The 14,934-nt window shown below is 40.5% G+C and overlaps 1 protein-coding gene across 3 annotated transcripts in view; it reads right to left on the reverse strand.

The window, feature by feature from the left end:
* Nucleotides 1-9,785: 9,785 nt before the first annotated feature.
* MRPL48 (mitochondrial ribosomal protein L48) overlaps nucleotides 9,786-14,934 on the reverse strand; it is a 60,587-nt gene continuing 55,438 nt past the window's right edge. For all 3 annotated transcript variants that reach the window (XM_027848241.1, XM_027848240.1, XM_027848239.1), the window contains one exon: nucleotides 9,786-10,045. In XM_027848241.1, coding sequence (XP_027704042.1) covers nucleotides 9,971-10,045 — 75 coding nt within the window. In that variant the 3' untranslated portion in view covers nucleotides 9,786-9,970. The remainder of the gene's footprint in view (nucleotides 10,046-14,934) is intronic.

Here is a 14,934-nt window from a genome sequence, read left to right on the forward strand (position 1 = left end):
CCCCGTTAGAATGGGAGCTCCTTGAGGCCAGGTACCACGTTTTTGCCATCGTGTGCTTATAGCTTAGCACAATGCTTAATAAATGCTTGTTGACTTTAATTAACAACCAAGAAGTACTTGCTATGTGCTAGGTGCTGGGGATACATGTACCAAGAATAAAAATATCCTTAAGCAAAAGGACTTTACGTTTTGATAGCAAAGCTATCAGTACACATGTAAATATCTATAGAACAAATAAAGGATAAATACAAGAGAGGGCACTCAATTGGAGACATCTGGAGAAGCTTCATGTAGAAGGTAGTTCTTCAGCTGTATTTTGAAGAGAGGAAGCAATTCCATGCCCAGAGGTGTGGAGGGAGTGTATTCCAGGCACGGAGGACAGCCTGTGCCAATGGAGTGCTGTATGTGAACAGATAAGGTCAATTTGGCTGGGTGGTAGAGTGAGGGAGGAGAAGGTGATGTACAATGAGGCTGGAAAGATAGGGTAAGGCCAGGTTGTAGAGGAATTTATATTATATTCACTTACTGGAGATTTTCTAGTGGGCTCAGTATGGAGTGGTCTTGAGCTGAAAGGGACCAAAGTGACCATCTAGCCCAATCCCTTTGTTTTGTAAATGAGCAAGCTGATGCATTGGAAAGTTAGTTGACTTGCCTAAAGTCTGTGGCAAATTCTGAGCCCAAGTCCTTTGGCTCCAGAGTCAGTGAGTACTCTTCCTGCTCCTATACTGCCTGTATGATGTGACCAAATTCATACATGGCAAAGAATTCTGGAAGCACTTGCAGAATGAATTGCTTGGCTTCAGAGATAACAGTCTGGGGAAGAGTGTAAAGGCAAGACCTTTAAAGAATTAATAGCCTCGGCAGATGGTAATGATGGCTGGTACTAGGGTGATGGTGGTGATGGTACTAGATAGGAAGGGACAAATGTTCTACTGAGATAGAAGAATTGATAGGATTTGGTAAGGGAGTGGATAAGAGGAAAAAAAAATCAGGTGGCAAACATGAGTGACTGGGTGAAAGTGGTGCCATTGACAGAAATAGTGAAGTCAGGAGAAGTTTTAGTGGGGAAAATAAGTTCAGTTTTGAACACATTGAAATTGACTTAATTATATGACATAATCTGTAAAGGACTTTGCAAACCTTAAATCACTATATAAACACTAGCTGTTATTATTGGTTTTGTTGTTATTGACTTGCCATTGGATTATCCAGGTGAGGATGCCCGATAGGCTGTTGGAGATTATGAGTCTGGAGCAGGAAGACTGCTGTACTGATGTAGATTAGTAGAGTTAGTTGAATCTGTGGGGGTAAATATATTGCCAAAACAGAACAGTAGACAAAGGCAAAGAAAGGAAGCAAGAACAAAGACCCTTGGGGAACACTCCCATGAAAGAGTTAGGAAGAAGATGAGAAAAGAAAAAGAGACGGAACAGAGAGGTAGGAAGAGAACCGGCAGACAGTTTGTCGTCTCTGAAGCTAAGCAGGAGGTGGTCAACGATGTCATACTACAGAGATCAAGAAGGGTGAACATCGAGAAAAGGCCATACAATTTGACCTTTCAGAGGTCAATGGTGACCTTTAAGAGAGCAATTTTAATAGAGTGATGGGGTGGAAGCTTTTAAGGGGCTGATGAAAAGGTAGAGTCATCCAGTTAAGACAAGTTTTTCAAGAAGTTTAGTAGTGAAGGACAGGAGAAGCTAACTAAATGAGCTAAACATTCGAAGGAAGGCTTTTCTAGGAATCTTCATTGATTATCTGTTGTACAAAACCGTGGGGGGGATGTTAGAGTGATAGTAACAATAGCATACATGTAAATAGCGTGTAAACTCCTTGAGGGACTATAAGTAGCAGGGATAAGGATAGGAATAGGAACTAGATCTGTGATTTCATTAATGTAGGAAACCCTTGGGTGAGGAAATTCCCTCTACCAATGAAGGTTGGTATCTTAGAGCTCTGAGAGGTTAAGTAATTTGCCCAGGGTCACGCAGCCAACATGTGTCAGTGGTAGGACTTGAACCCACAGTCTTCCTGACACTGAGTCCAATTTTCTATCCACTATGCCACGTTGCCTCTAGACAGTCAGTACTTACGTTATTAAGTATACAATGGTATCAATATAATAATATGGTATCAATATAATAGTGATAACACCTATATAATTTATACCTGGTAGTATATTCTTTCTAGCTCTAAACCTGTGATCCTGTGACTTTTTCCCCATCCCCCACTTCTTCCTATTCTAATAGTCTAGGATTCTATGACTTAAGATATCTGCTTAATTCTTTGACATTAACCTATTCCACGATCAGCTCCCACTACTCCGCAAAACCTCATTGTACTGCATCTTACTCCCAGCCTAATCTTGTCTAGGCTATGGGAATGACCCCAGAGAGAAAAGCCTCTCTCTGTCCTACATGATGACAGAAGCCACATCACATAGAAGCTTGGGGTCCCTAAAACTCCTAGGGTTTGGTTGTGGCTTCTCTTAGTGGCCCACACCATGGCTGAGCACTATGAAATGGCTGTTCTTTGAAGTCAGAGTAGGCAGACAACATTCTCTGAGAGATGGTTACTTAACCTGCTCGGTTCAGGACAGAGTTATAATCTTGGCTTTTACTACTTACTGGGGATTTTCCAGTGGGCTCAGTATGGAGCAGCACTTTATAATATGCTTTAATTGAAGAGTAAGATGATACCTTCCCTTCCACCTCACCCTCATTATCCTCCAAGGTAAATTGGCCAAGCTGATCTCTAGGATTGCTGACTTCAGGAATATGGGCAAGTAGAGCTGCAGTCATCTTTGGAATGTGGCCTGTGGTTTTTGGTTCCAGGAGAAACATCACTCTTTCCTTCTATAGAAAAAAACTTTAAAGCCCCTTTTCCTATGCCTCTTGCATCTTTAGTCCTCTGATGCCCAGCAGTCACAGAAAAGTACCTTTGTAAACTGTAAAGCATTATATAAAGGTGAACTATTATATTAGAACCAACACGTGGAAGTCCACTCTCTTAATTCATCTTGTCAGGGTGTCCTGAAAAAAATCTTCATTCTTCAGAGATGTGCTACATCTTACAAAACCTGGCAGAGTCATAGAGAACCTTAGTATAAAGAACTTGGAATGTCAGAGCTTGAGGGGGCCTAAGAACACCTATCATAACAAAGAACCTATAATAGAGAAGGAACATTAAAAAAAAATAGAATGTCAGATCTGGAAGGGATTTTAGGACATAGGATATCAGAGCCTGCTAGCATGCTGGAATAGAAAGAATGCTGAATTTGGAGTCCAAGAACTTGGGCTCCATTCCATCTCTGCCACTTAATACATAAGTGTCCTTGAGCAAGTGATTTAACCCCTTTTTGGTCATAGTTTTCTCATCCATAAAATAGTTTTAACTAAGTGGCCTCCAAGGTCACTTCTAATTCTAATGATCCTATAACTTGGGAGAGACCTTAGGATATAGACTTTCCAAGCTGGAAGAAACCATAAAAGATTATCTAGCTCAGATCTTCACTAAATAGAGGCAGAATTTGAAGCCCAGAGAAGGGAAGTGACTTGTCCACTGTGAGTCAAGGTCAGAGCCAGTACTTGAACCCAGGTGTCCTAACTTTCTGGCGAGGGCTCCTTGCATTGCATCTGCTGGATGAATCTAATCCAACTCTTTGCCTGAGATGTGAAGATACTTGGCTGTAGGCCCCAGAGTAAGATGGGGAAGCCCTGAAAATTAAAGACAAGTAGAGAAAACAGTATTTCAATAGGTGACCACTATTCAGACAATAATGTCCCTTTTGGTTCTCATCATTATGTCATTCCCAGTAGTTGCTGCTGCTCCTTTCCTATTCTCCCAACAAGGTTTTAGAATGAGTGACTTTGCCAGATCATGTCTCTGAGGCAAAATGCCGACTTTGTTCTTACTGGTATTCCCTTATAAGTTTTGTACTGGTGGTCTAGTTCTTAAAATGATCTAAATCCTTGTTTGGAGGAGGGACCCATGCTAACTGGGTCCACTACATATTTATCTAATCACTACCCCAAGGCAATGATTCGCTCTTCTCTAATCAAATCACTATCTCACTCGCCACAGCAGATATTCCAAATCTTGTTGTTTCTCCTCCAGTATCACAGGGTTCCCCTGTGCCCATACCCTGTCAACTGAGGATCTTACCTCATATTTCACCAAAGAAAATTGGAGCCATTTGCCTTGAGCTCCCTCTTTTACCCTCCTTTATCTCTCATCATTTAGATATATTTTCCCATTATCTCCTCCACTTCTATCCTTGATCCTAATCTATCCCATCTTTTCCAGAAAATTTATCTTACTATCATTCTCACTGTCTGTTATCTTTAATCTGTCCTTATGATGAGGTCTAGAAGTTTAGGGGTGCTAGGCCCCCGAGATCACAACACGCAGGTACTGCCCAAAAGAATTCCACCCAAGCCTTCTTTCAGCCAAAAACAAGGTTTATTAAAGATTCGCCATATTAGCCAGACTCTTAAGGAATCTGAGCATCTGTGAGCTATTGGCTAGATTGTAAAAATCTGGGAAGTGGCTAGATTATAAGAATCAGAGCACCTTAATGGAGACAAGATGGACCTTATATACAGAAAGACTGTGGGAGAGATCTAGGAGTGGCCAAGTAGTTTGGGGTGATTGGAGGAGGGGTCTAAGGAAGATCTGAATGGGAGTGGTCAGTAAACTGGGGTGAACAGAATTCCTGGGACCTGGACCACATGGCCTAGGAAAAATGGAGCCAAGCCAGGATTCAGGGTGGGAAATAACCAGGGGCCATAGGGAGGTAAGACAATGGAGGGCCAGGCTAGGTTAAAGGCATAGCCACAATGAAAGGCCAGTTGATGGGATTATAGTTTCAGGCCAATGCCAGAGATTTGGCCATGTAGGAAAGTCTAGGGTTTTTCCTTTTAGGGGTCCAGATCCCATCCTCATCATTTACACATTGGTTTCTTTCCTATTCCCTACAGACACTGCCATGTCTTCCCCATCCTAAAAAAAATCTTCACTTGATCCTATCACCCCCACTATAGTCCTTGAGAAAACCATTCCATGCTTCTATTTCCTCTCTCTCACTGAATTCTAATCTATTTGTAATCTACTCTCTCCAAAGTTACCAATGATTTGTTAGTTGCCAAATCTAATAACCTTTTTTCAGTCCTCATCCTTCACTGTATGCAGCATTTGACCCTGTTGCTTACTTTTTTCTCCTGGATTCTTTTCCCTCTCTGGGTTTTCTTGACACTGTTCTCTCCTAGTTTTCCTTTCTCTGAGTCTGATACTGTCTCTTTTGCTGGTTTCTTACCCATGTCATGTCTACTAACTGTGGGTGTCTCCCAGGGGTCTGTCATGGACCCTCTCTGCTTCTCATTCTATATTATCTCCCTTGGGCATCTTATCACCTCCCATGAATTCAATTATCATTTCTATGCAGATGCTTCTCAGATCTATTTATCCAACCCTATCCTCTCTCCTGAGCTCCAGTTTCACATCACCAGCTATCTTTTGGACATCTCAAGTTGAATGTCTCAAAGACATTACTATATCCAAAATAGAATTAATTTTCTTTCCTTTGAAACCCTCTGTTCTTCTAAACATTCTAATTGCTGTTGAGGGCACCACCATCTTCCCAGGCATCTAGGCTCAAAATCTTGGTGTCATCCTCATCTTCTCAGCCACAGTCACATTCACTCCATATAACCAGTCTGTTAACAAATCTTTTTTCTACCTTCACAAAATCTCTCAATTACATCTTATTCTCTCTACTTCTGAGCCACAATCCTTGTTCAGGCTCTCATTACCTCTCACTTGGACTTCTGCAGTAGTCCTCTAGTTGAGTTGGCACCCCTTCCTCAAGTCTTTTTCTACTCTGATCCATCCTCCACTCATCTGCAAACTGACTTTCCTAAAGCATAGGTCTCACCACATCACCCTTTCATACCAATAAACTCCAATGGCTCCTTATTACTTCTAGGATGAATATAAAACATAAAATCCTCTTTTTGGCATTTAAAGCTCTTCATAACCTAGCCCCTTCCTAACTTTCCAACCTTCTTACACTTTATTCCCCTCCATGAACTCTATGATTTGGCAACACTGGCCTACCATCTCTTGGACTCTGTGTTTTTGTACTGAAAGGCTGTTCCCCAATGCTCTCCCTAGTCACCTCTGCGTCTGACCTTTCCTGGCTACCTTCAAGACTTATGTTAAATCCAAGCTTCTTCAGGAAGCCTTTCATGATCCCCCTGAGTTGCCTGTGCTTTTCTATCTGAGATTATCTTCCACTTACTCTGTATGTATCTTATATGTGTAAAGTTATTTAAATGTTTCCCTCTTTAGATTATGAACTCCTTGAGGGCAGGAAGTATTTTGGCCTTTCTTTCTCTCCCCAGCACTTAGCAAAGTACCGGTACATAGGAAAGACTCACTAAATGCTCGATGACTGGAGGAAGATCCAACAAAGAAGAGTAAGGAGCAACCAAATAAAAGGAGAACCAATGGGCCATGAAAACCTAGCCAAACAAAGGAATTAGTGAATTGGTTTCCCTCTTTTCTCATCTTTACAAAATCTTTATGAAAACCCTTTATATTTATATTGAAGATATTAATGAAAAATATAAGAAAAGCACAGAAAAACTTTTACAAATTTTTTAAAACATTTTTATTTGGAGTTCCAAATTCTATCCTTCCCTTCCCCCCTCCTCCCCTCCCCCAGATTACAAATTTTTTTTTGTAGCAGTTCTTAACTTGATAATGTTCCAATTAACTGGTAGGTGCAGTGAATATAAGATTCTCCTGTGTTTCTTGTTTGACTATAAAAAAGCACTTGACTCAGTAGAGCAAAATACAATTTTAAAGGCTCTCCAATATTATCTCTCCTGAATGTGTTAAGGTTACACAGAATGTAACCATAGGGATAACTTTGTTAAATGGCCTTCTGATTACTAATGTAAAATGAGGCATAAAACAAGGAGATGGATGCTTCCCAAAGGTGCTTGGCACCATCATGAGGTTCATCTTGTATGACAGTGGTGTCGAAAAAGGATCCCTACAGGCCATGTATTGACTTAGTTTTAAAATGTAGCATCGTTTATGTTTTATTGGATTTTATTAGATATTTACTAATTATATTTTAATCTGGTTTGGACTTCACTCAAGAGTGTTGTGAGTTGCAGGTGGCCTGTGGGCCAGGTGTTTGACATACCTGGAGTATAGTCCAATGGAATAGGGATTACCTATAGTTTGTAGCTTCCTCCTAATTCACCTGTGAGTATACAATATTGTGCTGATTGCATCAAGCACCAGAATATTACAGGGCTTCTTCCTTCATGAGATCCATGGGCATTCAGAAGAGATCAGTTTATACATTGTTTTCCATACAGGAAAATTTAAGTGAGTAAAAAATACTGTCCAGAGTATGACATGCAGTTGGATGATCAGATGAAAGCCTGAAAGCTGTGTAGGTACTCTTACAATGTAAAAATAAACCTAGAGGAAACCCTCTAACATGTTGGAAGATCTGTGAAAGAATGAAGACAACAATCACCAGGATAAGCTGTGATTTGCATGTTAGAAGGCAATACTCATAGCCAAGAGATCACAAATCCATTAAAGTATTGAGATACCAATACTAATGTCAACAATAACAACAGGAAATCTCAGGAAATTCTCCAGAGGTAATTTCAACTCTGTGCAGTTGCCTTTAGAATCAGTAAGAGAGAAGGGAAAAAAAGCCTCTAACTCTGAGGTCAATAAAAGCTTTCATGGATTGTGTTCACTGGCAGAGATAGTGATAAATGACACTTGAACTCTGTACAAGTCTGTCCCACTTTAAGAAAACGGAATAAACAAAAGGTAAAGGCACAAATAGATGAGGGGGGGACCTCTCAGAAATTATCTAGTCCAAAATTCTGCCTGATCTAGGAATACCTTCTACAGCATTCCCAAAGGTTCCATCGCTGGCAGTCAAAAAGAGTTTGGATGACTTCTTTTAGAATACACTGTAGATAAAGGGGATACTTGTTCAGTAGAGTTAGGACTACATGATTTATGATGTCCCTTCCATCTCAGATAATCTGTGATCCTGGTTCTACTTTTTTCCCTGGGGGCCACAATAGCAGAATGTGTTGAAAAAATGGGTCTTTGCACTGGGAAGCAGCTTGGGATTGTTAAAAGCTCTGCATGCCCCATGTTAATATCACACATAATGCAGAGGCACAGAGGTGGGTGAGAAGCAGTCTCCCCTTGGCCTCCTTGTTCTGCACTGGGTGATGAAGCTTTCCATACCACCAAAAACAACAGCAAGCTGGCATGAGCACTAGTAGTTGCCATGGGGCAAACAAGTTCCATCACATTCAAGTCAATGAGAAAGCGTGAAGTTTAAAAAGGTTTGAGAGACAATTTCTAGGCAATTTAACCATTTTATTAATAAGGCCAGCAGGTTATTGATAAAAGGATGGTCATTTGGCCATCTCTCTTAGACCAAAGAATAAAACAGCAATCAAATCTAATTGGTTAATATGATTGGAGGTGGGCTATATTAAAATGAAAGGCTAAGTATCTCTTGGATAGGGAAAGTATCTCTATACCAGCCCACCCATAGCTTTAGGCTATCAATTCAAAGAATGTATGCCCTTTTCAATGGGGGGGCTGAGAGTGATCCCTGGCAGAGAAATTCTCTCTACTCAGACCACCCCCAGCCTAGGCTATCTAGACAAAAGGATCTGTCTCCAAGCAAGTTTGAGTAAAACACAATGGGCTTCCCCACCCTAGATTAAATTTAAGGTTGGGCGGGGTCTGACCAAGATCTGGAGAGTCAATGCAATCTCATAATCAGTAATGTGCTTCAAGAAAAGGGAACTTTTTAAAATGAGGAATTTAGAAAAAAAGGAGAGTCTCTGAATCTCCCCAAGATATTGGTTATTAATAATTATTTTTCACAAAAGCTGTGTAGAGAGTCCTTTGGGGTGAGATAGTGGTGGGTATAGGGGAAAGTTCAAGGTTCTTGTAGCTGTTAAAGAACCAATCTTTTCTCTTTGCTCCATGAAAACTCTTCAAAAATTTGAATACAGTGCTCATGTTCCTGCCCTGCCCCCCCCACCTATCTCATTTTCTCCCATCTATAAGTTTAATGATTTACATTTTAAAGAGGATCCTTCCTTTTAGAAAAGGATTTTAGAAGGAAACCTCAGCTGGATAAACACTAAAATAAATCTTTGGTTTATCCCAGGAAAGCACAGCTCTCCAGGAAAGCCTTCCTGCTTGGAAGCTGTCAGAATGGATTTTGGTTGAAGAAACTGAAGATACTTAGCCTGGATAAGAGAAGACTGAGGGAGAGGGGGTGTCCAAGATATGATAGCAGTCTTCAAGTATGTGAATGACTATCAGGGAGAAGAGGGATCAAACTCATTCTTCATTTTCTGAGGGGTAAGAACTGGAAGGAATAGGTAGAAACTGCAGTGAGGCAAATATTGGCTCAATATTAGGTAAAATATCCTCATTGTCAAAGATGTTCAAAAGAGAAAGAAGATACCTTAGAAGGCAGTGAGTTCCTATCACTTGACATCCTCAAGTGGTGGCTAGATGAACACTTTTCAGAAATACTGGAGGAGGGGTTCTTGCTTAGGTACAGGCTGGACCAGATGCTGAGGCCCTTCCTGGCTCTGAGATCCTATGCCACAGAAAGGTGAAATCCCATCAAGGAAGTCATGTAGGATTGGGTGCATCCTCACATGCTCATGCAAGGAAGCCAATTATAGCAACTAAAACTGACAACAATCTCACTGGCCCAAAGTAAAAAGTTTTATTTACAAACAGTATACACAATCAGTGGAGGAAACTGGTGGCTCTCTAGCTGAGGGAACAGAAGCTGAAGGTTTCTAAGAGTCCATATTTACTATTTCAATCTTGTAACTCAGCACAGATCAACTTATTCAGCAGGTTCTTCAAACATGTCTACCATCTCTTAGTTCATTTTGGCCAATAATTCTTCCAGTTCTGGCCGAGCTTTGAACCTTCCCTTGTAAGCCTCCTCAGTGTGCTGGAGAAGGAGAGAAGGGGAAGAAAAATAGGCATTATTCTCCTTGAAGCTCACAGTGCTATCATCATCACCACAAGAATCCTCATAATAATGGCAGCTCACAGTTCCCCCCAAATAATAATGAATTAAATAATAACAGCAGTTCACAGTTTGCTAATAATGAAGATAAGTCTAGTAATAATAACACAGTTCCTCAATAATCATAATAAATACCTCCCATTTCTATGACAACTTGCAGTTTGCAAAGTACTTTCCTTACAAGTAGCTCTGATGAAAGTGGTGCAAATATTAATCTACTTTACAGAAGAGGAAACTGAGGCTAAGAAACAAAGTGAATTTAAAAAGATGCCAGGATCAGAATCGCAGTCACATGATTTCAGGGCAAGGGTTCTTTCTATCATGCTAAACTGTTTCTTTCCTCAGAAATGCTCCATATAAAAGAAAATTTGCTTTATTTTCCCTGGGTAGTGACCACTATGCTTGGGATAGTTCTGTGCCATTCAAAGAACTGCAGAAATGGAGGGTCCTCTAGCCAACCCACTCTACTCCTATTTCCAGTGCAAGAATCTCCTCTCCAGCCCCTGATAGTGGATCATCCAGCCCTGTTTATATGCCTTCAGGGGGAGTTCACTGCTTCTTGGGGTGGCCCACTCCAATATGGAGCAGGTTTTCCTGATACTTAGTTGAATATGACTTCCCTCCATTCCTCCTGGGTCTGCTGTCCAGGGCTACACAAAGCAATTCTACTCCTAATGGAACTTCTTTCTATACTGCAATCATATCTGCCAGAACACTACCTTAAACAGCTCCATGACAGTTAATTTAGTGTTTGGTAAATGCTTGGAACTCAGATGTTTATCAATAAACTATTTTCTTTCTTTACGAAGGGTAAATAAAGGCTCAGAATTAGCCTCAAGCCAACACCTGCTGGAAAGAAACACCCTTATCAGTGGCATTAATTTCTACCAGCAGTAATCATTCTCTCAGCTGAAGCCCCTCCACATTTCTTCCACAGTGCAAACAAATCTGCTAGGCCCAGGCAGGAAAGCAACAAGACCTCCCATCCCCATAGCACTTAATGAGTTATCTATAACTATCTAAGGAAAGCTATCTATAACTCTCAGTGTGCCATAAAGTCCTTTCCTTACAACAACCCTGTCAGATAGGTAGTGTGGACCATTTAGGCTCTTTTTATGAGAAAATTTCTACCCAAAGGGGGACATAAATTGTCCAGGGTCACCCAACTAGCATGTATTGGAACCTAGACTTAATCTCAGGCCTCCCAACTCCAGTCCAGTGCTCTTTCTACTGTTTCAAAATCAAAGGAGATGAAATTTGTTGAAGAGGAAAAGTTGTTCTAGGATGTAGTTGATACAAGGAAATCTAAAACTAACTCTCTGTCTGGGAGGTGACCAAGGGAGAATAGCTGGGTGGGGTAGAGACTTCCTATATGAAGTCCTCTTATAAGGACTCACTATGGTAGTGAGGTGACCCTGGACTTTCATCTCTATGTTAAATATGAACTATGCTTTGATTGCAGACCCAGCAACAAACTGAGAGTCTATTATCCAAATTCCAAAAGAGGGAGGAGAGAGAGGAGGGAAAGGGAACAAGCATTTATTAAGTGTCTACTATGTGCTCAGCACTATGCCAAGTGCTTTACAAATATTTTCTGATTTGAAGAAAGAAATTAAAGAGAGTCATCATGACAGGATTAGACATTATGAGATTTTTTTTTGTTACAGCAACTCACGAAGTCATCTACTAAGAAGGAAGAGGGTTGAATCTGTACCAGTGAAAGCAGTGCCCACACTGATGAATTCACAGATCCATGAAGTATAAGCACCTTTCCCTCAGGTTCTTTCTGCAGGTATCAAGTAACTAGTTGTGCTCCAAAAGTTACTGATTCAGGTCTCCAGACCCCCTGGTGAAGCATCAATTAACAACACATGGAAAACCAGGGCAGCGCTGTTTTAACATATGGGGATTACAGTTAATACAGCCAGCTCTTCGAGCCACCAACAGACAGGTTTCTGAGGTTGCTGAGAGACTGGGGAAAGGCCCTATAGAAGTCGGCCCAATTCTCCATATTATGTACTGAAATAACTGAAAAACTCCTAGTGGAGAGAACACACTTACTTTTCAACAAACATTTATTAAGCACCTCCCCTACACAATGCTCTGTGCTAGATGCTGGGCCTAGCACAAAACACTTTCAGAACTACCCACCACAGCACAGTGGAAAGAACACTGGATTTAAAGGTCAGAAGACCTGGGTTCAAATCCTATTAGTTTGATTCTGGTCATGAAAGGAAATTTTGAAGTTTTAGCCATAAATGACAGTGACAGATCCAAGATAAAAAAAATAGATATGGGAGTAGGGCTGGTCTGTTTGGAAGAAGAAGAAACCAGGAGTCAGCCACAGCATCTGGCTAGAAACTGTTTCAACTCACTAACGGTACCCAACATGGTGCAATGGAAATAGAGCTGGATTGGGTGCTGAGGATCTGGATTCAAAGCTTGATTGTGTTACACTGACCATTAGGCAATTAACTTAAACTCTCTGGTCTTCATTTCCTCATCTATAAAATGAGGTAGGGAGGGGTTGGACTAGATGATTGGTTGAAAGAACTGAGGATGTTTAGCCTGAAGACTTAAGTGAAACAAAATAACTGTCTGGAAGTATTTGAAGGATTGTCAAGGAGAAGAAGGATTAGGCTCTGCCTGCTTGGCTCCTGAAGGCAGAACAAGAAGCAGTGGGGTGAGCTGTAGAACAATAGGGTCTGTGTCATAGATAATGAAACAATATCCACATCAAATATATACACCAAATGGTATAACATTTAAATACTTAAAGAAAAAACTAATAGAACTAGGGGAGAAAACAGAATAACATTAATTGCTGGGGACTCCAATGTGCTCCTTTCAGATATAAACACTTCTAATAGAAAGATAAATAAAGTAAGGAACTAAAGAGAATTTTGAAAAAACGAGATCTGATAGCCCATTACTAATTACTGAATAGAAACCCCAATAAATACGTGTATTCTCCATCCTTACAAGGCATCTTTACAAATAAATGCTAAGGCATAAAGACTTGTATAAACAGAGTAAAATAAGAAGAACCAGGAAAACATTTCTATACACTGGCAATTCATTGTAAAGGAAAACAATTTTGAAAGGCTTGAAAGGCAAAGAAATGATGGAATAAAGGTGCAGAATAAGATATACATTTTCAGACAGTCAATGTGTAGATGCATTTTGCCTATTTTCATTTGTTACAAGAAAAACTTTGATTTTTTTTTTTCTTGAGGAGGGAAAGAGTTGGAGCTAGTACAGGGCAGTGATAGTGATAATAATAAAAGGAAGAAAAAAGCATCAATGATTTTTTTAAAGAGCTAAAGAAAGCCAAGAAAAGGACATAGACAAGTAGAGCAATCATACAGGGAGGGTAAACTTTAAAATATTACTGAAATATGAGTGATCCTTAGTATGACTATTACCAATCCTTCAGAGTTTAAATATGAGCTGTCAGCATGATCAACAGGCATCAAGATAAAGTGCTAGACTTGAACTCAGAAAATCTGGGTTCAAGTTCTGGCTCTCCCACTTACGAGCCATATGAACTTAGGCAAGTAAATGTAACCTCTGATTTTGTTTCCTTCTCTGTGAAATGGGCATAATCATTCTACTACCTAAGGTATTTGTGAAGAAAGTACTATGAGACCATGAAGCGCCATAGAAATTCGGGATGTCCTCTGCAAGAGGATTTCTCACCTGCTTCTAATCAAAGACAATTCTAGAGACCACCTAAGCCAGGCTCTCTTTAGAGTGAAAAATACTGCAGCATCGTCCAATCTCAGAGTCATGAGGGATCCTAGAGGGCGAGGATGTAGTTTAAACCCTGAGTGTACAGGAATCTCCTCTAGAGCATTCCTGACAGGTGATCAGGGGCACTCTGGACAGAGTCCACACAACACTGATGGTAATCACCACCTGTGGAAGCAGTCCATCTCACATTTATTTGGATAGCTCTCACTGTTAGTAAATTTTTTCTTATATCAAACAACTCTTCAGATAAAAATAACTCATATTTCTAAAGCTCTTTAGGTATTAGAGAGCTTTCTTCACTTAGTAACCTCTACTCCTTTGACATTCACTCAATCCGTAAGTACCCACCAAATCAAAATTCTGGTAGCTGTCATTCACCAACCTCCAGGACACTCCCCTTTCATTTCCCATTGAGAACCTCAATCACAATCTTTCTCTCCAACCCAACTCCTGCTCTCATACTTACATACATACACCACATATATTTTGATATTCTCTCTCCCACCCTGACCTTCCAGTTTCTCAACTTATTCATTTCCCATGACCAACTCCTCTATCCGAGCCATGCACAGAGATGATCATACCCTTGATTTTTCCATCACCCACAAATGCATCACCTCCAGGTTCACGAACTCTGAAATTCCCTTATCTAATCACAATCTATTGGTTTTCCACTTCTTCCTCTGCCTTCCAAAGCCAAACTCTGTTCTTCCTCCATGTTATCACCTCCAATCCCTCAATCCTTTAATCCTCTCCCAGGCCATATCCCTTTTACTAGCTACATTCTCTTCTCTTCCCCATCTTGAGTCTTTAGTGATCCAGTTCAACTCTACAGTCTTCTCTTGAATCCCTTGCCCCTTCTCATATTGCTGATCTTGCCCTGCCAAGCCTCATCCTTGGATCACTCTCAGCATTAATTGCCTTCACTAATATGCACCTGATGCTGAATGAAGGTAGTGAAAATCATGAAACCATGCTGACTGGATCTGCAACAAATTTATGTTTCATAATCTCAATGGGCCCTCACTGCCACTAGGTAATCCTTCTACATCTCTCTA

This window comes from Vombatus ursinus, unplaced genomic scaffold, assembly GCF_900497805.2.
Source record: "Vombatus ursinus unplaced genomic scaffold, bare-nosed wombat genome assembly UNPS02005659.1, whole genome shotgun sequence".
Classification (NCBI taxonomy): Eukaryota; Metazoa; Chordata; class Mammalia; order Diprotodontia; family Vombatidae; genus Vombatus; species Vombatus ursinus.